Source organism: Tenrec ecaudatus, chromosome 9 (assembly GCF_050624435.1).
Source record: "Tenrec ecaudatus isolate mTenEca1 chromosome 9, mTenEca1.hap1, whole genome shotgun sequence".
Classification (NCBI taxonomy): Eukaryota; Metazoa; Chordata; class Mammalia; order Afrosoricida; family Tenrecidae; genus Tenrec; species Tenrec ecaudatus.
The window spans coordinates 106,901,387-106,924,991 of NC_134538.1; the positions used below are offsets into that span (position 1 = coordinate 106,901,387).

Below are 23,605 nucleotides of genomic sequence, written 5' to 3' on the forward strand. Positions count from 1 at the left end.
ACTAACACAGGGGAGTACTGTCAGGGACCTGATTAAGAGTGTTTGGCTAAGAGAACTTGAATGGGGTCACAGGTGGGAGAGAGAGAGAGAGAGAGAGAGAGAGAGAGAGAGAGAGAGAGAGAGAGAGAGAGAGAGAGAGAGAGAGAGAGAGAGAGAGAGAGAGACATGAGTGGGATAACAGGTAGTACACAAAGAGAGAGACACAGACAGACTCGGGAGCATAGAAGGAAGAAAGCTTGGATGTAGGGGACCTTAGGACATTTGCCATTATCTAGTTTATATTAGGGCTGAAATGATTGCAGTAAACAAGGCATTTGGGCCAGAAGTCTGGTGTTAAGCCAAGGGTTGAGAGGTTAGTTTGGAGATACACTAAAGGTGTGGAAGAGTCTGGCTTAGAATTTTTGTTTCTCAAGCTGCAGGTTTCTTGGAAGAGACTGAGCTAGACAATCAGTGTCCTGAGTATCCAGCTGGGCCTCTGGACACTCTCAGGTGTCTCTGACCTTTGGATGAAGGGAGGGGGAGCTCAGCAGCCTCCCAATCCCCTGGCTGATGGAGACGCTCTCACGTGGGCCCACAGTTCAGCAGAAATTAATGGACAGAGCCTCTGGTGGAAGAACCCAGCAGCAAAGGGGCAGTGGCCTGAATAGAGATAAAATTTAGTCAGTTACTCAGACATAGACAAGGCTGATGGCAACTGAAAGGTCCTCCTCTGAGGGAAGGTGGGATGGAGGAGAGGGGCGGGGCACTTGCCCAAGGGGCTCAAGACACCTCTAACTCCACTCAGGTTTTGGCACCAAATGAAAGGTAAACTGAGGCACAAGGACAAACAGAAAAAGTTAAGCGGCTGTAACAGATCTTTATTAGAACAGAAGCTCCTGGACCAGGTAAGTAACCAGCAGTAACCAGGGAAGTTGTGCCCAGTGAGGAGAGTGGTGGTGTTTATAGGAGGGGCCAGGAGGGGCCCTTTGGGAAAGGGTTGGGGCTGCAGTTGCTGGGGATTTTCCGCTGCTGTCCTGTTTCTTTAGTCTAATTGTCCAGCCATTGCAGGTGGGGAGGAAAGGCGGGTCTTCTTGGAGCCAGTTCCGAGAGTTGTCTGTCAGCTTTGTTGCCTGGTACGTGCAGGGAGAAGGGGTGAGGCCCTGACAGCCTGTCCCTGACCCAACATATGTAGATAAGCATGCCAGGTGGCGCTGATGGCAGTGGCATGGGAGGAGACAGAGCTTAATTTGGGATTTACTGAATCTGAGATGCACATTGGATCTATAGTTAGAAGAGTCTCGCAGGCATTTGATTTTCCTGCTCACTCCCCAAGGGCCTTTCCGTTTCTCCCATTCGGGGAGGTATCGATCCCCGGTGCCCAACATAATTCCTGGCTCTCAACCTTGCGTTGAATAAATTATCCGATCAGAAGTGCGTGCGAGTGATCAGAAAGGAAGATGCTCCCTGGAAAACCTCAGGGCTGCACGAGACCGTGGGCTTGAAGCCCGCTTTTAAACCCTGCCTGCCACACAAGTGCACTTGGGGGCGGGGTTACCTCAAACAGCTCATTTTTATCCCTCTCACGACATCTTAAAATATCCACATTTATTTTGGAAAAGCTCCTCCTGTATCTTACAGCACGAATTGATTTGGACGGCGTCCCACCGCGTCGTGCGAAGCTCCGTTGCACAATTCCAGTCGCCGCGGGCGGCCGAGGGGCGGGCAGTCAGTCCTGGACCCGCCCAGCCAGGGGCGGAGCTCACACCATCACCCGCGCTGACGTCACATAAGCCGACATCACCTCAGACGCGCGCGCTGCAATCACCGAGCACGCCGCGCTGCTCGCCGCCTCCCTCGCCTAGAGATCCCTCCGCCAGGGCCCGCCCACCGCTCGGCGCAGCGATCCAAACCCACGCTCGGCCCCAAGCCTTTTCTCACCGCCTCTCGGTCGCGGCGCAAGGATACGTTCTGGGGGGCGTGGCCAGCGGAGGCCCCACCCCTCTGTGACGGGACGGTGGCGTGCTAGAGTCGAGGGTGGGGTGTGGATTTAGAAGGGGTCCCGGGGCCCCGGCCGGTCTCCGGACGCCCATCTGCCGTCTACCGCTCCATCGAGTGCCGGCCGTGGAGGAGACCTCGGCGCCAGCATCTCCGACGGGCTGCAGCGGCGGCGGCCGGGATGGCGTTGCTGGGTCTGCAGCAGGCGGGCGAGTTAGTGCTGGGGCAGGTGATGGAGCAGGTGAAAGGCGGTAGTCTCCTGTCCTTGCTGCTCATTGCCTGCACCTTCACCCTCAGTCTGGTCTACCTGCTCCGCCTCGCCGTCGGCCCCCGGGCCCAGCTGCCGGCCGGGGCGGTAAGTGTGCCCTCGGGGTGCGGGTGCGGGACTGGTGGGGATGGCGACCTCGGCGCCGACTGCGTCCTGGCCCCGCTGGCCGGGCTCGGGCTGGCGGCCGCGCTCGCGGCGCTGGCTGCAGGCACCCCGACGGGTCCCGGGGGAGTGGCACTGTGGGTCCGGGGCGGCGACCCTGGCCGCGCGCCTGGTCGTGGCCGCGCTCGAGCTTGCCGCCTTGGTGGTCGTGGTGATGGCGGTGCCGGCCGCAGCACTGGTTGCGGCGTTGGCCGAGGTCGCACTGGCAGTCGTTGCCGTGCTGGTTGCCCTGAGTGCCCTGGGGGCCGTGGTGGGGAACCTGAGGGGGGTGCTCTTGGCGTCTGTAATCCTGGTGGCCATCATCCCGGTGGGAGCCCTTGTGTGGTTCAGTATCTGGTGGGCTGTGACGCTGCCCCGAATGGCGAGTCACATCCGTATGAAGGGGATGGATTCAGTTTGGTTGGAGTGCGAGTCACTGCTCTAGTGTTTGGGAGCGTCCTTGATGCTAATAAGACATCAGTTTTTCTAATTTAGTGGATTTATTTTACTATTGGCTTTATATCACCCAACTATATTTGTTGAATGCATCTTACACCAATCACCTTTTTTTTGAAGTTTTTTTTCTGACAGTGGAATCAACAATGATGGACCAAGTAGCTCTTATTTTTGTTTGAACCACAAGCATAAGGCAAAGTTACTCTTTTGCTATAGGTGGACGTTTTGAGGAAAAGGTCATTTGTCTTTAGAAAGATAAAGGTACCCTTGAGTGGTTTTATGGTCTGAGGAGGACTGTGGGGGGTGGTCCTTTTCTACTTGAGGCCACCCTAGACCCGAGGGATATTATCCTTTTTCATCATTGCAAGTTTGATTTCCAGCAGACTTAGTGTTGCAATCTGCACGTCTGATTTTGGGCCATCTAGAATACCTTCTGTGGTGAGTACTGCAGAGATTCCCCATGAGCTGGCCCCTCCTCGCCTTCTCTTTAAAATGAGAGGACCTTATTCCTTTACAATGCCAGAAGCATGAGGTGTCTTTTGCATACTGATAAATGCAGCTTTTAAAAATATCTCCTCTGCGTTCCACACTTCAACGTAATGTTTTGGTTTTTCTGTGCCTCCTCTAGGCAATATATTTCCCCCCACCTTGTGCTTTTTAAAAAGTTAAGTGTTCAGAAATATGGCCATTTGGCTTTGGGACTTAAAAAATTAATTAGGAGTTAATAACATTCCATTGTTTAATCACAAGAATTGTACAATTGCTATTACAATCAACTTAGTCAAGATTTTGAGTGGGCCTGAATTGTGACTGTGTGTCTAACTACTGGTGAAGAAACTGTTCTCTCCTATTTGTCTGCTTCCATTCGACCAGTTGCATAGAGCCACGTTCCAGGCAGTGCCCAGCATCTAGATTTTAGCCTACTCCTCATTTAAAATGTTTTGTTCCTTTTACTATGGCTATTCTCCTAAGAGATTTGCAAATGGACTATTTATAAATTTTATTATTTAGTGTTTTGATAACGTTCTTTAGTATTAATCACAACTTTCATTTTTAAATACTTGTATACTGGATTTCTTTTATAAAACTAACTCAGAACTGAAAGTTTAAAAATTTTTATCTTGCAGAAAAACCCACCATATATTTTCTCTCCAATTCCATTCCTTGGCCATGCAGTAGCATTTGGGAAAAGTCCAATTGAATTCCTAGAAAATGCGTATGAGAAGGTAAGTACTAATTTAAAGAATTACTTTTCAAACTTTTTTCCCCCAAAATGTTTCTCAGTTTCCTAGTGCTGCTGTAGCAGAAATTCAACAGGTAGGTGATTTCAAAGAAAGGAACATATTTTTTCTCACAATTCCAGAGGGTGAACATTTACATCAGAGTCACGTTTGTGTGAATTATCTCCTAATTTTTCTCTCCCTAAGCCTGGCTGTCTTATTCCATTTCTCTCTCACTGATTGCCACCATCATTCATCCACTTTTACAAAGTACCAGAAACCCAAGATTCATTCTTGATACTTAGCCATGGCCAAGTCTTGAGATTCTGTCTCAAATAACTTAGTGTCTGTTGCTTCGGTCTGCACTGTGCCCATTACCTGTACCAAGCATTCATGATTAGGCTCCTGCCCCGAGCTCTGACTGGCTCTGTTGCCCTTGCTTCCCTGCTAGTCTTCCATTAAAAACTGAGCACCAGCTAGGTGAGTGCTGTTTTAAACTCTCATGGCTTTTAAGCCCTTTTCATTGCTTTCGAGGAAAAACATCTCTTAATGTGGTCCATGAGGCTCTGCCTAGCCTGCTCTTCTATGTGTCTTTCCTGAAGGACCTTTCTGCATGCTTGGTCATCAAGCTGGTGCCTACTCATCTCTCAGGTTTTAGCTCAGGTATCTCTTCTGCCCCCCAAGCTCTCAGTTGCAGATTCTTTAATCACAGTTCTTGCCTTGTGTTAATACCTGTCATGTTGGCAATTTTACATCTATAGGACCTTGGTGGGGCAATGATTAAGTGCCTGGCTAATAACTAAAAGATGTGATGATTCAAACCAGTAAGCGGCTATGTGGGAGTAAAGATCAACTTGGACACACTATGGACAGCTCTGTTTTGTCCTATAGGCTCTCTCTGAGTGTAAAAATGACTGAACAACAACCATGTGATTACTTCATTAATATGCATCTTTCCAAATAGATCAAGTTTCATAAGCCAGGGACAGTGTTTGTCTTTTTGCTCACTATTGTCTTCAGAGCCTGCCTTATGAAGCTACTCTTCAATAGCAATTAGGAAACGGCACAGGAAGAATGTTTTGCCTAACTGCATTAAGAAATCTACCAATGAAATCATACCGTATTGATGAACATGTGGTAATAAAACTGATACTAAATTAATATCTGGTGTTCTCAGATAACAAGCACTATAAAAATTGTCATATCCTTTGTGGCTATTTTATTTTTAATTATAGGGAAAGCTGTATATTCTCAGATTTGTTCTTTGTAAAATTACCTATAATAAAAAACAAAAAGTTAGCCATAAGTACATTAATGGAACAGTTAATAAGTAAATTTAAATTATGGTATTTATGTAAAAATTTTCCATGTAAACAATGAAAAAAACAGAAAAAAATTGTACTTACACTACATTTGCAAATGAGTGAAGAAATTCTACTATCTTTTAATTCCATTCCCCACAAACTTTTTGAAATCCCCTCATAATTATAAATCTAGACAGAGACTAGAGAAGGGTATGGCAAAATGAAAATATTTGCATTAAGATTTATGAACTTTTCGTTTGTGAAAACAGATCTTGTGTGTTAAAAGAACGAGTCTTAGTGCTGTGCGTGTGATGTAGATAATCACCATGGCTGTTCTTCTCTCTAGTACGGACCTGTGTTTAGTTTCACCATGGTGGGCAAGAAATTCACTTACCTTCTGGGGAGCGATGCTGCTGCCCTGCTTTTTAATAGTAAAAATGAAGATCTGAATGCGGAGGATGTGTACAAGCATCTGACAACACCTGTGTTTGGAAAGGGAGTTGCATACGATGTGCCTAATCCGGTAAGTGACACAGAGAGAACTCTGTACTGTGGCAGGCACACCTGGCAGGTTAAGTATTGTAAATGTAGAGCCATGTTGAGGTAGCGGTTACTCTCACCCCTCTTTAAAAATGTGGCTCCTTCAGGTATGGGCACCTTTCTGTGATTACAGTGAGCCAGAGCTGACTAACACATCCAAAACATTGGCAGGTTTTTGACATGCTGTCTAGAAAATTCCTTTGATCAACTATATATTAATGTATTCACATAGTTTATCAGTCTTGAAATACAAACATCCCAAAAGATTAAATCCATCAGTTGTCTAAGTATGAATTTATTGTGTTCAGCCAGTTGAAATTCTGTAGTGTCATTGAGGGGCAGCAAGAAGGGGAAGTTCCTCAATAAGGCAGATTGACACAGTGGCTGCAACCAGAAACAGTTGTGAGGAGGGCGCGGGACCAGGTGGTTCTTTCTGTTGTGTAGAGTCACTGTGAGTCGGAACCAACATTGAGGCACCTAACAACAGTGTCAGTGGAAAATGTGGTTTGTGTGAGAATAGAAAGGGAGACTGTGGTGTGTTAAAAGAACATTAAACCATAATGCTGTGTGTAAAGAGCATGGAGGCCATCTTGGACCTTAAGGCCAATAGCCACAGGCAAGAGGCCTGACTGGCCTCGCCTTCCACACCTTCACCCTTTCTGACACTAGGCGTCCCTCCCACCCAAAATAACACCAGACTCCTTGCCATCAATCAAGTGATGCTGACTCGAAGGCCTGTAGGCTAGGGCAGAACTGCTGCAGCTCTTTACGGGAGTAGAAGGCCTGGTCTTCCTTTCAAGGAGAGTGGTTGGGGATTTCAAACTGCTGACCCTGTAGTTAGCAGCCCAATCAACACTAACCACTTCCACCCACTTCCACCCGGGCTCCTTTGTCCTTCCCATCATACCCTTTATTATTCATCTTGAGTTCTATAATTCATTACCAAAGCCACACACATTATAAACAATGCTCATGATTACAGGCTTTATTATGGAAATTAACGTACAATTCAGGTGAGAAATGCTCAGACCATGGTTGTTCAGTCCTCTTTTTCTGACCCCTAGCTTCTGGACCTGCCCTCTGCCCTCTTTAGGGCTGTCTGTAAATGTTCAAAAGGCATGCCACCTGCTATAAATCTCGCCTTGAAGGCATTCAGCACTAGCTCCTTGGGTCAGTAAACGCTGTTCACCCAGTTAAGTGCTTGGGCAACCATTTCACAAGCCAGCCTTCTGCCCCCAAGCGCTCTGCTCTCCTGCCCTGTGAACCACTTTTCTGTCTCATAACCCAGTTCCTGGTCCTGCAGTTGCGACACCTGTGTCACTCCTCTAGTGCCGAAGCCATTTCCTGGATCAAGAGGTTTCATGTGTAGGGATCTCGAGGTCCAAAGGACGCGCTCCGCTCCTGGCTTTTTCTCCTGCTGGTGGTAAAACCCATACGTCCTGCTTTTGAGATGGGGTATTTTATACCCAGGAGAATGGCAATCACAGTGAACGTTTAGCAATCACTCACCCCTGTCATAATCCAATCAGTTTGTTAACTCCACACATCCTTTCTCAGCAATGAGTCTTAGGCTAGGAGTACCAAAGGGTATGGCTAGCAGAGTCATATTAAACAGTTCACTGCGTTGCAGGGTGAGTTAGTTGGCTCCTTTGTTGGGTGGAAGATGAGCTAACCGATTCAGAAAAGAACGTCTTGGAGGCAGGCGTGGTCGCAGGTAGGATTCCTAGGTGATCATTTGTCTACGGCCCTGACAGCAAGTGACTTCTGCATGTTCCTTGGAAGGTGTGAATACATTTTGCAAGTTTCCCATTCTGGTGCCCCTTTAAAAAGGAGTTAGTTTTAAGTGAATCAGGAAGTTGTTTACTTTGAGAGTTACGCAGGTACGCTAACCCAGGGGATCTGGAGGAAAAACAAAAATGGGTTGTGCTCATAGACTTCCTTAATTTTCTGAAGGTTTTCTTGGAACAGAAGAAAATGCTAAAAAGTGGCCTCAACATAGCCCAATTTAGAGAGCATGTTTCTATAATTGAACAAGAAACAAAGGAATACTTTGAAAGTTGGGGAGAAAGTGGAGAAAAAAGTAAGTGGAAAATGTTTTGTAATTTGTACTAATATTTCTACTTTTCTGTGAATAGAAATGTAAATGAACGTGTGCATATAAAAGAAATTGCAGTGTATGCAAAACTAATTTGGAAGTAATAACAAGAATGTTATGATTACCATGAATTTAAAACATACCTGAGAATAAGTGGTTTCTGTTTATTTAGCAGAACCCTAAAATAGCTTACTCCAAAAACCAAAAAAACCAAGCCCACTGCCATCAAGTTGATTCCAACTTATCATGATATTCCCAAACTTACTGAGTTTTCCAGCACATTTTAAATGCAGCTTTTGTGGTAAAATTAGGTGCCTCGGCCGATAGGTCGGCTTATACTCGAGTATATATGGTATTTGGCCTACTACCTCCATTTCAGAAAAAATATACGCATTGCTCCCCTACCAATGAAAAGCTTTTCTCCTATCTCCATAATCCAGGATGAAGTGTAGGTAGCTCCCTGGATCATTCCAGTCCCCTGCCTCCCCAGCAATATCATCGCTCAACGTTGGGAAACACTGCTGTCTCGGGCTTCTAAGAATGTCAGTCTCTACAGAAGGAGGAGGAGTGCTCATCTGTCTCCCTCGGAGCGGCTAGTTGGTTTGACCCTCTGAGCTGCATTTAGCAGTCCGACATTGAACCCACAGTGCTGCCAACGCTCCTTTCCAAACAGTGTAACATACTTATGACTCAGCTATATTGTAGAAATACCATAAAAGTAATTCATGATTAAATTTAAGTCAGCTGAAAGTGTCAGGTCACTTGAAGATAGCAAGTAAAATTCCCAATGGTTTAATTATATATGTAAAACTTATTTCACTAGTAGTATATATGGACGAATTATTCCATGAAGGAGAATACACGTATAAGCTTGCACTGCCACAAGAAATTTGATTTTAGCTATTTCCATTAGAAATCTGAAATATAGTTACACTTTTTTTGAACAGTAGGTAGGCATGACAATTTATTAACAATGCACAGTTTGCAACTGCTGTTTCCCTGACCACATCTAGGAGGATTTAATCCATTAAGTTCTAATGCTGTTTGGACATGATTACATATATCAGCTGGCACAGTGTACATCAAGTTTTACACTTTGTAAAGACTTACACATAAAGGGCACACACATTCAGCAGCTGGAAAAAAACACAAAGCTTCAGCTCCATACCCTCAGGTTTGTGCAATCCATGACACAGCTGGTAAGGGTCAATATCAGTCTCTCCTCTTCCAGAAAGATCTTATCTAAGAGTTTGCTCTGGGTTTTATTGCAGAAGAAAAATTCCTTTAAGCGTCTCTTCCTTGCAGGTGTCTTTTCCCACAGTCGGCCTTTTTCCTTAGCCAGCCGTCAGAATAAAGCCCAAGAAAGCGGTCACAGTCTTCTCTTTTCCTTCTTTGAACTGCAGCACGTTAAAGTTCTGACTGGTAGCTTCAGGCTATTAGGAAGCAAGGGACTAGCCCGCTTGAGGCTTGTTGAAGACTGCCTGTGGCAAGTTTCCGATTTGGGTAATCCGTCCGGGAGCAGAGGTAACGGCTGGTGTTTGCAGCTGACTGAAATGTGTGTGGACAGAGCAGAGACAAGCTAGATGTTCTTGGCAAAATTTTGAGAGGCTGAAGATGCCAAAATGCTCAAGGGCCAGATTTCTGGTGCCCTTCTCATGGCCCCAGCAAAGGCGGAGGCGCTCTTGTATGCATAGAATATATTAGCTATCGGATGCTGTTCAGTTTACAAAGGAGGCGCCTACGCGAGATTGCAATAAGTGTTGCTTTCAGGGCAATTGCAGGAAGCAATTAGAAGTCTGCTCTTCGAACATCCCGAAACTTGGCTGTAATTTTAATTTACTTAAGGTTGATCGGGCTTTCTAGTCCTGTGAAGAGTTCAACAGTCTTGGAAACTCACATGAACAGGTCTCTGCCCTGCAGGGCCACTATGAGACGCATTGACTTGTGAGCGGTGTTTGGGATGGTTGGGAGGTTGAGAGGCTGGACTTAGACTGCACCATGTGGGAGAGTACGGCAAAGGTACTGCTGCTGGAGTCCCGTTCCATAGGTGCTTCAGTGGGTCGGCTATCAGCGCACGGCTGCAGACAAGTTCAGTAACAAACGTCATCTCCTCAGGTGCCTTCAGGAACAAGGTCCGATCTGAACAATGGCTTCTGAGGGCGTCTGCTGGGTGGTTCCCCTCGCGGCGCGGCGGCGAAGTCCGCCCAGAGGTGTTTCAGGAAGCCAGGGAGTCACCTTGGTAGCTTTTCTCAAAGTACACAGGGCCACCACGGGGGCTTATGAAGAAGGCCAAGAAAGTTGCGCTGAGGGATTTTTTTCACACCAATGAACCTGCTCATTCTTTGAGGTTAGCCAGGGCGGTCCTGTGAGTTTCCTTGGGAGACTCTCCCCGTCTGCTGTCATTATACCTATGCCATGTAGCCCGGCTAATGCCCCTTGAGACTTTCTTGTGTTCCTCAAACTCAGCGTTGTAAAGGAACATGCTATAAATCCATTGAGTATGGCCAAACTACCATTGTCACATGGTAGCAATCAAAGGCACAGGATTCTTCAGGGTAGGGTTTGAGTGATAAACACACTGCCTCCAGAAGAATACAGACGCAGGTTGAAGATATGTCAAACTATATTCCAATCTTTTTGTGTAATAAAAGTTTTATGATTTTTTAGCAACACTGACTTGTATAAACTAGAATGCTAATTTAATAACTATAAGTGAGACATACCTGACTATCAAGAAATTGACATCGTACTGGAAAATCACATAAGTACAAGTCTATTGATGAGTATGGAATTAAAGACCAGAATTGGATGATGTTTATGGCTTCGGAGTGCCGTCAAAGTATGCTTGTCCAGTGCCTCTGACTGTTGCTGGGAACCAGTGAGTGGTTGGTTTTCGTGTGGTACGAGACTTCAACTTTCAGCCCTGATCACCCTGCGACCTGGGAAATCATCCTATCTTGAATTTTTGAATCTCCATTCCTTGAGAAGCACTTCATTCCTGCTGTCAGGTGCTGTAGACTTTTGTGGCCCCTGGTTTATTGTGTCTCTGTCTTGGTACCAGTTGTTGGTGGTCGCTGTTGTTATCCTGACTTCTAGCAGCCAGCCCGCTTGCTGTTCTCCCTGTTTGCTGCTTTTAGTATACTCGGAAGGGCTTAGCAGTCCCCTCGCCACCTTCAGTTTGTGTTTTCAAGCTAGAGGAGCTCCGTAGTGCACGGCCTCTATGGCAGTCATGTCAGCTACCCAGAGGGATAGGGTGTTTGCAATCACTGGGTTGTTTCTCGTCAGTCCCCTGCTCTGATGTGTCTAGACTTTTGGCAACATACCTACATACTTGAGTATAAGCTGACCCGAATGTCACCCGAGACACCTACTTTTACCACAAAAACGAGCTGAAAAACTCGGCCTATACATGAGTATATACAGTAATATGACTAGGATGTTGTTGGTCTGCTTTTTCTCTTTGTGTTTCTAAGAGAACAGAATCCCTTACAACAATAGTTCTCAACCTTCTTATGCTGTGACCCTTTAACACAGTTCCTCGTTTTGTGGTGACACCCCCCCCCACCATAAGATTATTTTCGTTGCTACTTCATAACTGTAATTTTGCTACCGTTAGGAATCTGTGAAAGAGTCACTCGACCCCCAGGTTGAGAACCGCTGCCTTACAAAAGAACCTTTGTAAACAAGATTTGGAATTTTCTCCCCCGCCCAGATTTGTTTGAAGCGCTTTCCGAGCTCATCATTTTAACGGCTAGCCATTGCTTACATGGGATGGAAATCAGAAGCCAACTCAACCGGAAGGTGGCACAACTGTATGCAGACTTGGACGGAGGTTTTAGCCAAGCAGCCTGGCTGTTGCCTAGTTGGCTGCCTTTGCCAAGTTTCAGGTATGGAATTTATGAACTCTCAAGATAATCCACTCAAAGAACTTTGTATCATTACTGCACTGTTGCTATACTTTGCTTTAACAGATTTAATAAATTGGGAGTGAATGTGGACGCCCGTCATGGAAGACTTGATCATAGCTTTATATACTTAACTTATTTAAGGTCCATTTCAGTTTAAGAAGAAGGTGATTTGCTCATGTATTTGAATGTGTAAAAACCTATGTATCTCGCATACCCCTGTGCTTAGTAAAACCTATGCTCGGACCTAAAAGTGAGTGACACAGCTCTCCTCAACTTGTGAACCAGTCTTGGACGGTTTTGTGCTGAGATTTTCATGTCCTGAAGCATTAGTGCCTGCATTTAGGTTTTCATTTGGGTCTCTGTTGACTTGGTTTTCGTCAGGGCGGGATCATCTCTGATATAAAGAAATGCTGCTCCCAGGAGTTGCTGTGGAGCTCAGTGCCTGGCATCTTAGTAGGCTGCCTGGCACTGTGTTGACTCATTCCGCTCAGTCGGTAATTCTCTCCTCTGGTTTTGCTGCCTCTCAGAATTGACATATGGCAGTGAGCCTGGCCTAGCTGCAGCTTACAAGAGGGTGAGAGTGAAAGGGCAGCCAGGAGATGTTCTACAGAGTTCTCTGGGTTTCACATTTGTAAGACTTGAAGTTGCAGACCACCCTGAGACATATTATGTTAGCACACCTAGCCCAGATTTTGGTCCTTATTGAGTTCTTCCTAAGTGTTCTACATACTTGTTTCTCCCTGCCCAATTTTTTGAATGAGGTCATGATTTTTGAGCTCATGATAGATAGGCTTATTACACTCCAGCCCAGTTGTCCGCTGTCTTGCCCAAACCAATCAATTGAGCTAGATCATTCTATTTACTTTTTAAAATAAACAAAACATCAAACCCATTGCTCTCAAGTGGATTTTGACCCTCAGCGACCTTATAACCGAGGATAGCTGCCCCTTAGAGCGTTTCAAGGCTGCGATGCTGGAGCAGTGGAGCAGACGGCCACGGCTTTCTCCCCCAGCAGCTGGTAGGTTATAACCACCCACATTTGGGTAGTTGCTGAGTGCTTTCAGGTCTCTGAAAACCGTCAGAACTCTGAGTCTTAAAAGAGGCCTTGTGTTTTCCCGCCGCTGCTGTGTTCATACTGTTAGGCTGCAATGTCTTCTTCCCTGTGGGGCCTATGGTTTCAGTTGAGCATCACTAACAGTCCTGGAAATAAGCAGGGCGACAGCTTGATTAGGCTAGGCTTCAGAGTAGCACTGGGTGTCATGCTGACCGGGTTTTAAATTACTGCTCTCATCCTCTTTGGCTGTTGAGGATAAGCGACAGTATTTACCTTGCAGAAGGTTACAGTGAGTAATGAACATAGGGCACTTACACAGGATCTGATACATTGTAGTGCCCACCTGGAAAGCACAGTTTTATAACCGGAAGTTTGTTTTCTGACTTACCTGGTGGTTTTCACTCTGCCAAAACTATGTTATCTTTGAAAATGAGAAGTAAAATCTTACAGAAGATCTAGAGATCTTCTCCAGCTTCAAGAGTTGATTTGGTTAAAATGAAAATTTTGAGTGAGTTTAAGTGTTCTCCTTTCTGTTCAACCGTAGAACGCTTCTAAAGAAACTCATGTGAGTCAAAATTTGTTTTAAGTTCAATTAGAAAACAGATGATGGTGTTAAGTATTGGGTATATGGTGTTAAAACTTAGTTCTTACTAGAAAGGAACTATTGTCTGTAAATTCTTTGTTTTTTGGCCAGCTTCTTATTCTTTTTTTAAACATTTTATTAGGGGCTCATACAACTCTTATCACAATCCATACATATACATACATCAATTGTATAAAGCACATCTGTACATTCCCTGCCCCAATCATTCTCAAAGCATTTGCTCTCCACTTAAGCCCTTTGCATCAGGTCCTCTTTTTTTTCCCCTCCCTCCCCACTGTAAATTCTTAATAACAGTATTAGATAAGCTTTTTATGACCTCTGTTACCTGTTGGTTATGAATATTTGTCAGTTATTTGAGTTCTAAAATTAGGTTGCTATAAGATGTCATTCCGTCACTGCCATCGAGTCTGTTCTGACTCACAGCAACGTTATAGCCCAGGGTGGAACTGCCCTGGCGGGTCTCTGAGACGGAACTTCTTCACTGGAGTAGAAGAAAGCCCCGCCTTTCTCCCAAGGTTTTGAGCTCCCCAATCTTTGATTACCAGCCCAACCATTATGCCCCCAGGTCCTGGTTATTTTTAAAGTTAATTTGATGCTAGAACCTATTGTTTACTTAAAGAACATTGTTTCATTTTGAATTACAGGCGCAGGGACAGAGCTCATCAAGAGATGAAGAGTCTTTTCTGTAAGGCAATTCGGAAACGCAGACAGTCAGAGAAAAAAATTGATGACATGCTCCAGACTTTACTAGAGTCCACATACAAGTAAGAAATGTTTAGATAAAATTAAGATAAAATAGGAAATTACATGTTAAATTGCAGTTAATTAATATTCTGTTAAAATTATGTCAAAACAAGCCGGTAGCTATGATCTTCGGACATGTATTTATTTAATCAGTTGGTTCACACCCACAACCACCTTATATACAGCAGGTATGTACTCTCCCAGCAGTCTTATTGCCACATAATTTGCATGTCATACAATTCAGTATAGTCACCACTGCAGCAGTCTTGGACCCCCCCTCCCCCGTGGTTACATGGCCTTTCACATGAGTTGTGCAATCTCAGTTCAGCGCGCCCTCCCCTGCCCCCTGCCGTCTTCATTCTTTACTCCCAAAGCTTGGCACATTTTAAATGGGGGACCAAGTTGTTGAGATCCCATTCCTTACTGAGCTCCCAGTGACTGGCCACAGTGGAACATTTGCTCTTAAACTGGCAGTGACGTCTTCTCCAGTCACAACCATGTCTTCTGTTGGGTCAGCCCCTTTTTGTAGGGAAAATGATTGTGGCTTGTGGTAGGCAAATCAAAGGATCTTATGATGTCTAAAAATGTACTCATTCCTTTACTGACAGGTTAGGCATGAAATGTGCCTGCCAAATTCTAAATGTGTCTATGTGGCTTCTCCCACAGAAATGGATGCTTCCTGACAGATGAAGAGATAGCAGGGCTGCTGATTGGACTGCTGCTGGCAGGGCAGCACACGTCCTCCACTACGAGTGCTTGGATGGGCTTCTTTTTGGCCAGAGACAAAGCCCTTCAAGAAAGCTGTTACTCAGAACAGAAAACGGTCTGCGGAGAGGATCTGCCTCCTTTAAATTACGACCAGGTTTGGTTGAGTTGTCAGTCTCTCTGCTGCCTTATTATTCTGCGACGAGAGGGCAATTTGAGACTTTTCTTTATGATCTTGGTTAAAGTACTTCCACTCTTGGAGAGAATTCCCCCACAGCTCTCCTTGGGACGCCCATTAAACTCTGTCAGATGTGCTTGGGTTTGGCACCTTCCCAATGTTGGCGGTTGCTTCTTTGGTGCTTATTTCCCCTGCTGGAAAGTGGCTTCTGGGAATAGAGGAGGCGCTTTGTGTGTCTTGTCAAACAGACGATCGAATCATGCAGAACACTGCAGGCCCAGGATGCCCTGCGCACTGCTTCTCGGGATGCCCTCGAGAGCCGTAGTGCTAGTGGGGTTCCCAGTTGGTTGGATTGAAAGGAAGAGAGGAGCCTAGGAGAACTTTGAATTCCACCTTCGAGGCGCACTCTGGCCATGCCTTCTTCCTGTTAAGTATTTGATTCCTTTATTTATTATCCTAGTGTTTTACGTAATTGATTTTCAAATGTTGTCTTGCATTCCTGGACTAAATCCTGTTGACTCTTGTTTGTAATCTTTTTGAACTATTTCTGGACTCTGTTTACTAGTTTTTGTTGAGGATTTTTACATCTATATTCATAAAGGGTAGTGGTCATTGATTTAGTGGGATGGCTTTGTCTGATTTGAGTAGCAGGATAATACTGGTTTTGTAGAATGCGTAAGAAAACGTCCGCTCCTTTTAGTGTGTGTTAATCCTTTATGTACTTGGTAGAATTCAGCACTGAAGCCACCTGGCTTGCCTTTTCTTTCTCGGACGTTTTGATTACTAATTCTAGCTCCTTGCCATTAATGCAAGTAGAGCTGATTCTCCTTCATAACAACCCTGCAGGTTCCTTTTTTCCTTGAATTTGTTTTTCTTTTTGGTCTCCATCCTAAAATTTTTTGCTAGTCATTTTGGACAAACAATCGCTAGGGAGAAGGCTGTGAGAGAGCTCCGAGTCAGAGCAAACATCGACAGACCCGAGAATGGAGCTTTCCATGGAGCTTGCCAGTAGGTCAAATAGTGACAGGTCTCTGGGTGTGGAGCTTTGGGATGCTTCTGCTTCCGTGAGTAGCTTCTGTTTTCAAAGCTACGGGAGTTGCCAGGCTTTTAGTTTACCAGGCTCTCCTGGCGCTGGAGAGAAAGGTACAAATAGGGTCCGCTCACTGTCCTCATCAAGATTCGGTTGTCTTACTTGAATAAACTCTTCTGTGACTGTTGGAAGACTCTATTTCTTTCCAGAGTAGTTTTGCTGGCAAGCTCATTGTTTTTGGCAGAATGACATTGAATTTCCTTCTTGTCCCGCTGTGCACATGCTCTCTGCATGTTTTCTTGCCCGCCTTTCATTTCCCTTGTTGACCACAGACAGTCATAGATAGCGTGCTCTCTGCCACTTTGATCTGGTTACCTGTGCATTTCCTCCCAAAATGCAAGCAATCTTAGACAATCTTAAATGTTTTTGGTTTTTTTTTTCTTCAAAAAAATGTATAATACTGTTGATGTTATATATTTGTAAAAATTAGGAAATATTTTCTCTTTTTTAGCTTAAGGATCTGAATTTACTTGATCGCTGTATTAGGGAAACCTTAAGGCTTAGACCTCCCATCATGACCATAATGAGAATGGCCCGAACGCCCCAGGTAAGTGCAGGGGCTAGTCTCCCCACCCTGACATGTTCTTACATACCACGAAGAAGCTATACAATAGTATCAGAGAGAATTTATTTTTATTTTAAAAAGAAAACAATCACTCTTCAACAGTAACCTTCAAATTTACGTAGTCTATACATATAAAAGCTTGTACACAATGATCTGCCAGTCTGCTTTCTCCTATAACATTTAGGCATTTTCAAATGAAAATTGCTAAATGTTATAGGAGAAAGCAGACTGGCAGATCTTTTAAAAGTAGTTCTCTACTTTGTGGTAGAAAAAAAAAATCCCAACTGTATGGAAGTGTATTTCAGGCTTCCTGAAATGTCTCCTTATTTCAAGTCTTTACAACTGTATTTTCATTTTATGTATGTACTTCAACCATAATCGTGAATTAGAAGAATTTTAGTTGGCTTAGTCTTATAGCTAATTTTTTCAGTATTTGTGTAGCTCACCCATTACTGCTTTCTTACAGTAACATATGACCATTTGGGAGCATATTGTTCAATTATCTAAAGCAGTGGTTCTCAACTTCTAATGCTGCGACCCTTTAATACAGTTCCTCATGTGACCCCCCCAACCATAAAATTTTTCATGGCTACTTCATAACTAATTTTGCTACTGTTATGAATTGGACGACTCCTGTGAAAGGGTCGTCTGACCCCCCCCCACCCCAAGAGGTCGCGACCCATAGATTGAGAACTGCTGCTCTAAAGGCATCTGTGTCTCATTTACAGACTGTGGCAGGCTATACCATTCCTCCTGGCCATCAGGTGTGTGTGTCTCCCACGGTCAACCAAAGACTGAAAGACTCATGGTCAAAACCTCTGGACTTTAATCCTGATCGCTACTTAACGGACAACCCAGCATCAGCAGAGAAGTTTGCTTATGTGCCATTTGGAGCTGGTAAGATGACAGTTTAGATCCTGAATATTTCTCTAGCATGTGTGTACTTGTGAAAATAATCTATGAATCTTTGTAGATTAGTACAACTCTCCTCTGCCTTATAAGGGCATCCCTACAAAATTTTGTAGATATAGAATCTACAGGTTGGGGGAAATTATACTAAAAGATAATGGCCAGTGAATAATGTCCTTACATAGTGCTCCATTTCCTTTTTGCCTGCCTGGTCTTTTCAGGTCCTTCTCCCTTATTTAACTGGCCCTAGTGGCATAGCAGATGATGCACTGAGGTCAGTGGTTGGAATCTACCAGCAACTCTGTGGGAGAAAGATGAGGCTCCCATAAAATTTTTTAAAAATGAAAAGTTTAGGAAACATGAAAGGGCAGTTTCTACTATTGGATGGCCATGAGTTAGAATTGACTGTGTTTTTTGAGTTTTCCCTTAAAGGGCTCTTCGTAAATTTGTTCCATAGAAATATCGGCGTTAATCATATCCTCCAGATGATATCTCAGACTAATATATAAATTGTTGCATCCAAGAGAAAGGTAGAGGGAGCCTTTTTTGAAAGTTTGCCAACTTTTTGGAATTGTTAGCTTCTATGTGAAAAATCTTATAAAATGGTCTTTAAATTTGAGCAGGTTAAATGAACCTCTAGTTTATAAATCTCTTTATTTTCCGGTAAGCTCCTAACAATACTATTTCTCTCATTATGTAACTGTAGGTACTCTATACCTTGGTAAATTTATATTTTGTGACTTATTTAGTATTTTTTAGTGACAAATACTAGTGACATAACTTTTTTGTCAACGGTAATGTTTTCCAAACATGAAGCCCAAACTCAGCTGCCATCAGGTTGTTTCACGTGGACCCTATAGGCGAGAGTTGAACGGTCACTGGGGTTCGAGACCCAGTCTTTAAAGTGGGAGCAGAAAGCCTCGCTTCCTCCTGTGGAGTGAGTGCCCGGTGGTTTCAGTGCTGATGGAGCGTGCAGTTAGCCCAGTGGGTAACCCTTGCCGCCAACAGGGCTCCTTCTGAATGTGAAGGCAAGCATAACGCCTCTCGGGAAGGTCGGATTTGTTAATATGATGGTGTATGACATGAAAGAATGGTAGGTTGTAATAATTGGTAGAGGCGGTAGTTCTGCTGAAGGGAGGAATCCTTTCTAACATGCCCACTTGAATCCTTCAGGTAATTGGACGGGTAGTTACTACATATGGCAACTCATTTTTACAACAGAAGAAAGCTGAAATCTTTCCTTTCACCATCCCATCGACAGTTGTTCCTGATGGTGGTTCCTGAAGTTATACACTCTCTTGGGAGACAGATGAGAGCAGGCAGTGACACTTGTGAAAGTTTGAACCTGTGCAAGGTGGAAACCTGTTAGAGAAGGAACACGGGGACAAGTTAAAACAGGGTCCAAAGGGATGCAGAAGTTACAATGTTAAACGTAAACCAAACTGGATCTGTAGCCATTTACTTTCCAGTTCAGCCTGAAAATCTGTGGACAAGACTGCTCACATCCCTGTTGAATGGTCTGAAGGAATTAAAGCCGTAATCTACATCGGGACTCTCGGCAAAAGGGCTTTGGGCTTCCACTGTCACCCTTAGCCTTCTGCACACTGGGGTCCAGAATACAAGCTTTAATCGCATACTCTTTGGATCTTGGATTTTGCCATTCTTCCCCCGTGGATTAGCTGCCACCTTCATTTAGACAAGCCTTAAAAATTAGTCCCTATTTCCTCTTGTGGAAACTCGGTGTCGCAGTCCATTCCTCCTTGTTCGGCTGCGAGGGTTTAATGGGGGCACACATAACAGGAGGTATACCAGCACTTCCCACTCACTCACTGCTGAGTCTGTTCTAGACTTTTGTACGGGTGGATGAACCTGTACTCAAATGTAAGCAGCTAAAGAAAGGTGTACAGGAAGACTAAATGGCTGTTTTAAATTGCAGCAAACTATAAACCAACAGATTAATGAATAAATACTGACAATTTACTCAAGTAAGTGCTAGAAAAATGTAAGATTGCACCTGGTCAAAGGTGAAAACCTTGATTAGGAAAAAACAAGGCAGGCAGTCAAGTTCTGGCTCTCATAGGTTTCACTGTACAATGTTCCCTCAAATCCTCTTTTATCACATTAGTTTTTGTAATTTATCTCTGCATGTTTATAACATGTAATTCATTTTGTATTCTTTTATACAATTATTTTCATGCTTAACTTGTTTTTGCTTAGGCTAGGCAGAGACCAATAGTTGTACATTAGAAGCCATCTGCAAGCTTTTGAGAGCCTAGCCTCCGCTCACCACAGTAGGATGTAGAACAGTGTCATCATGGGACGTGCTGTACTAACTGACCTCATTGTCTCTATCCTGAGCCGTCGTATCTTTGCTTATTGCTAGGAAGATTTAATTTAATAACTCTGCTTCTGTATACTCTATTTTTTCGTAGCACATATAAATACGTAGGTAGAAATAGCCTGTTAAACCTGTATCTATCTGTTGGTGCAGTACCATTCATTTCATCCCTAGTCAACACTTATCTGTGTATCTCTGTCATGATCGCAGGGTTGTGCATGTAACAGTATTTTACCTGTTTCCTTTAGCTCCTGTGTCTTCCTTCAGCTTGGTTGTTCTGTACCAACCCCCCACTTACTCTCTGTTGTTGGTAGGTAGCATCTAGTAAGTTCCTACTCGGAAACCCTGTGTACAGTCGAAGGAAGCACCTGGTCCAGCGCCGCCCTCACAAGTGTCCTGCTGTCTGAACCCATTGTTGCAGCCCCCGTGTCAGTCCTTCTTGTCCAGCTTTCCTCATAGTCGGTGTGGGCCTTGAAAATGTCTATCCCAGAATACTTAGTGCCAATTGGTGGTGCCTTTTTCATTCATCAGATATCACATATAGTGGCATTTGATCTATTAACTAGGGCCCTCTGGTGTCAGTCCTATTTCCAAACTTATTAAACTATGATTTAAATCTTATATATGTTTAACTCAAATGGATGTTAAATTAAAAAACTGAAAAAGTTGTTATATAATTACCAAGACTTGTCTATAGAAACAGAAAGTAGAAATGTTTAGGATTATTTTATATTTATATATTGTGTATTGCATGTACTGTTCATCCAAACTGTAGATAAACCACTTTATCATGCAAGGTTAAAAAGTGAGAGAGAAGGATTTAATTGATCTTTATGAAAATTTTTTTTTTTCAGGCCGTCATCGTTGTGTTGGGGAAAATTTTGCCTACATTCAAATTAAGACAATATGGTCCACTATGCTTCGCTTATATGAATTTGATCTCATTGATGGATATTTCCCCAGTGTGAATTATACAACCATGATTCACACCCCTGAAAGACCAATTATCCGATATAAACGACGATCAAAATGAAAAAGATAGCAAGAACCACCATCATGGTCAGCTGCAAAAACATGTGAAGATACGAAGTTTACAAGGCACCACCTAGTGTCCTGTTTTTGGAATGTGTAATTTAAAGAGAGCCATTTAAGATTTTTACATTGTGTTAATTGAATGAGATTCATTCAATTCTGATGGTTTTTAAATATTTGTATTAGTTTTATGATGAGTACTTTTACATGTGCTTTGATGAAGTAAAGCTCATTAGCAAACCATGAAAATTGTCCAAGGAAGCTCTAGGCACTTCACACACAGATTTTATAACATTAAAATTTCTAGGTACTATATAAGAACACACACACACACACACAGATGAGAGAGAGAGAGAGAGAGAGAGAGAGAGAGATATGAAGGTAGATCCTGGAAATTAAACACATGGTTTTCAGATTTTGGACTAGTTCTTCAAGGTCTCGAAAGGCTGTTGACATACTTGGAATCTGTGTGCTACTTGCTCATTTGGGTCCTTCGTGGGGGAGGCACAGCCATGTAGGGAACAGCCGTCACTTTGAAACCCTGGATGAAGGATGCTATCATTAACTGTTCATAGATGCTGTGATGATATTCAGGAATGATTGGGATGTTGGAGAAAAATAATGCCATTAAAGAAATTGTTGGGCACACTGTCTGTAGCACACCACGAGAGGGATTATGACCATGACGTAAGTAATGGTATTTCCTATAAACTATCATTCTTAAAACTAATTCTTAAAGCTTACGTAACTTAATCTAATTACTAAATATTACAGTATGCCAGTCTACTGGAAATGTGTCTGGTTCCACATGGTCACATCTTAGGGGATAATCTTTTTCTCATCTTTTATCCAAAGTTCCCTACTTTCCTCCCAGAATAGTTAGGAATATTTCCATTTCTAGTTCCATTCATTAAAGCTTCCTTTAGGTTAATAAGCTTTTTCCCCTTAAAAATAAGACCTGAGATAAGGAACTTTGGCATTAAATGTGACTGACTGGAAGCAGGCCCCTCAATAGTATGGCCAGTCACTTTCTGCCAAGCCTAGATCCCAAAGTCAACTTGGCGGGAACTGGGGGCCCGCCTGGAGGAGATCCCAGAATCTCACCACATAGCCTGCCTTACAAGGTGGGGCAAAGTCTGGTTTGTCCTGTGTCAGTTACAGGTCTGCTTATGGGCAGAGGCTGGAGGACTCTGGTGAAACTGTTGTAAAGGCAAAATCTCTGCTGTTGGAGTTTTTTCATATTAAAGTTTTTTTTCAAGAAATAAAATTGTATTTACCAATGTAAAATGTTTCAGTGGGTCAAATTCAGGGGACCTAGGAACTTGGATTTGGGGCGTGGGGAGCTGCCTCTTTATTTTCTTTAGTTACTTTGGCAATTGAATTTTTCTTTTAATTATGACCAAGGAGTCTTGGTGGCACTGAAGGTTAAGCATTGGACAGCTAACCTCCAGGTTAATGATTCAAACTCAGTAGCTGCTTCGTTGGAGAAGTTAGGTTTTCTACTCTGACAGATTCAGTCTTGACAACTACCTGGCACAATTCCACTCTGTCCCACAGGGTTGCTGGGAGTTGGAATGGACTTGACAAGAGGTGTGGTCTTTTGATAATTAGATAGTCAGTAAACCATCACAGTACTAGGAACACTCATGATTTTGTCAATAGAAATCATATTTTCATACTTTAATTGTAGCCTATCTCTTAAAATATCTTACTTTCACCATGATTTTGAAATGAACAGCTTGAGACAACTATTTCTATAAATTTTTCAGAATCCTACATATTTTATATATTTGCCAACTATTTTGCAAACGTGTCCATAATTTCACCAGACTATGAAGTGGTTCACGGCACAAAATACATACCTGAGGCACACCTAGTTTATGTTTAGTGTGAATCTATTTTCACTTCCAGGGATTTAATTTTTAGGCAGAAATTAAGAGAAGAGCAAGTTGACGGCAGATGCCCAAGAAAGGGAGGCCTTGTGGTGTACTGGTTGTGCATTGGGCTGCTAACCACAAGGTAAGCAGTTCAAAACCAACTGCTCTGTGGGAGAAAGCTGAGGCTTCCTCTGAAACCCCCAGGGGCAGTTCCACCCTGTCCCTGAGGGAGGACCGAGGAGGAACGGATGGCACCTGACCTGGAAGTTTCACAGTGGAGGTGAGTGGAGGGAAGTTTACTTGGGCTCCAACTGTCCCTTCTTTCCTAGACCCCAAAGCCTTGCAGGCCAAACCCTGCGAGCACAGAAGGGCTGTCTCCACAAGCCTTCAATTATTGCTCGAGCACCTCGGCCATCTCTAGACCGCCCTGGTGGACTGTAGGCTGCGAACATGCAAAACTTAGGTACTGTGGAAACTAACGATGCATGCCAACTTCCCTGACCTGTCAGGTGGTACGCGTCAGAAAACACCAAGTGGTGAGACAAAATTCTGAATCTAAGCATCAAACTGTACTTGTTATTCTAGTGAGTTCTATGTTACTGG

The 23,605-nt window shown here is 43.7% G+C and overlaps 1 protein-coding gene across 1 annotated transcript; it reads left to right on the forward strand.

Annotated features, from left to right (window-relative positions):
- Positions 1–1,993: 1,993 nt before the first annotated feature.
- On the forward strand, positions 1,994–22,412 carry CYP51A1 (cytochrome P450 family 51 subfamily A member 1). Its single transcript, XM_075558431.1, has 10 exons — positions 1,994–2,329; positions 3,967–4,065; positions 5,710–5,886; positions 7,857–7,983; positions 11,711–11,885; positions 14,209–14,328; positions 14,975–15,170; positions 16,733–16,828; positions 17,575–17,743; positions 20,948–22,412. The coding sequence occupies exons 1-10, from the start codon at positions 2,156–2,158 to the stop codon at positions 21,124–21,126; spliced, it is 1,512 nt and encodes a 503-aa protein (XP_075414546.1). The 5' UTR covers positions 1,994–2,155; the 3' UTR covers positions 21,127–22,412.
- Positions 22,413–23,605: the final 1,193 nt, after the last annotated feature.

Bases quoted from the DNA above. Each gene is read 5' to 3' on its own strand.
- CYP51A1 (XM_075558431.1), top strand. From the start codon at position 2,156: ATGGCGTTGCTGGGTCTGCAGCAGGCGGGCGAGTTAGTGCTGGGGCAG. The intron at 4,066-5,709 runs GTAAGTACTAAT...TCTTCTCTCTAG, and splicing joins TAGAAAATGCGTATGAGAAG to TACGGACCTGTGTTTAGTTT. The intron at 17,744-20,947 runs GTAAGATGACAG...TTTTTTTTTCAG, and splicing joins TTATGTGCCATTTGGAGCTG to GCCGTCATCGTTGTGTTGGG.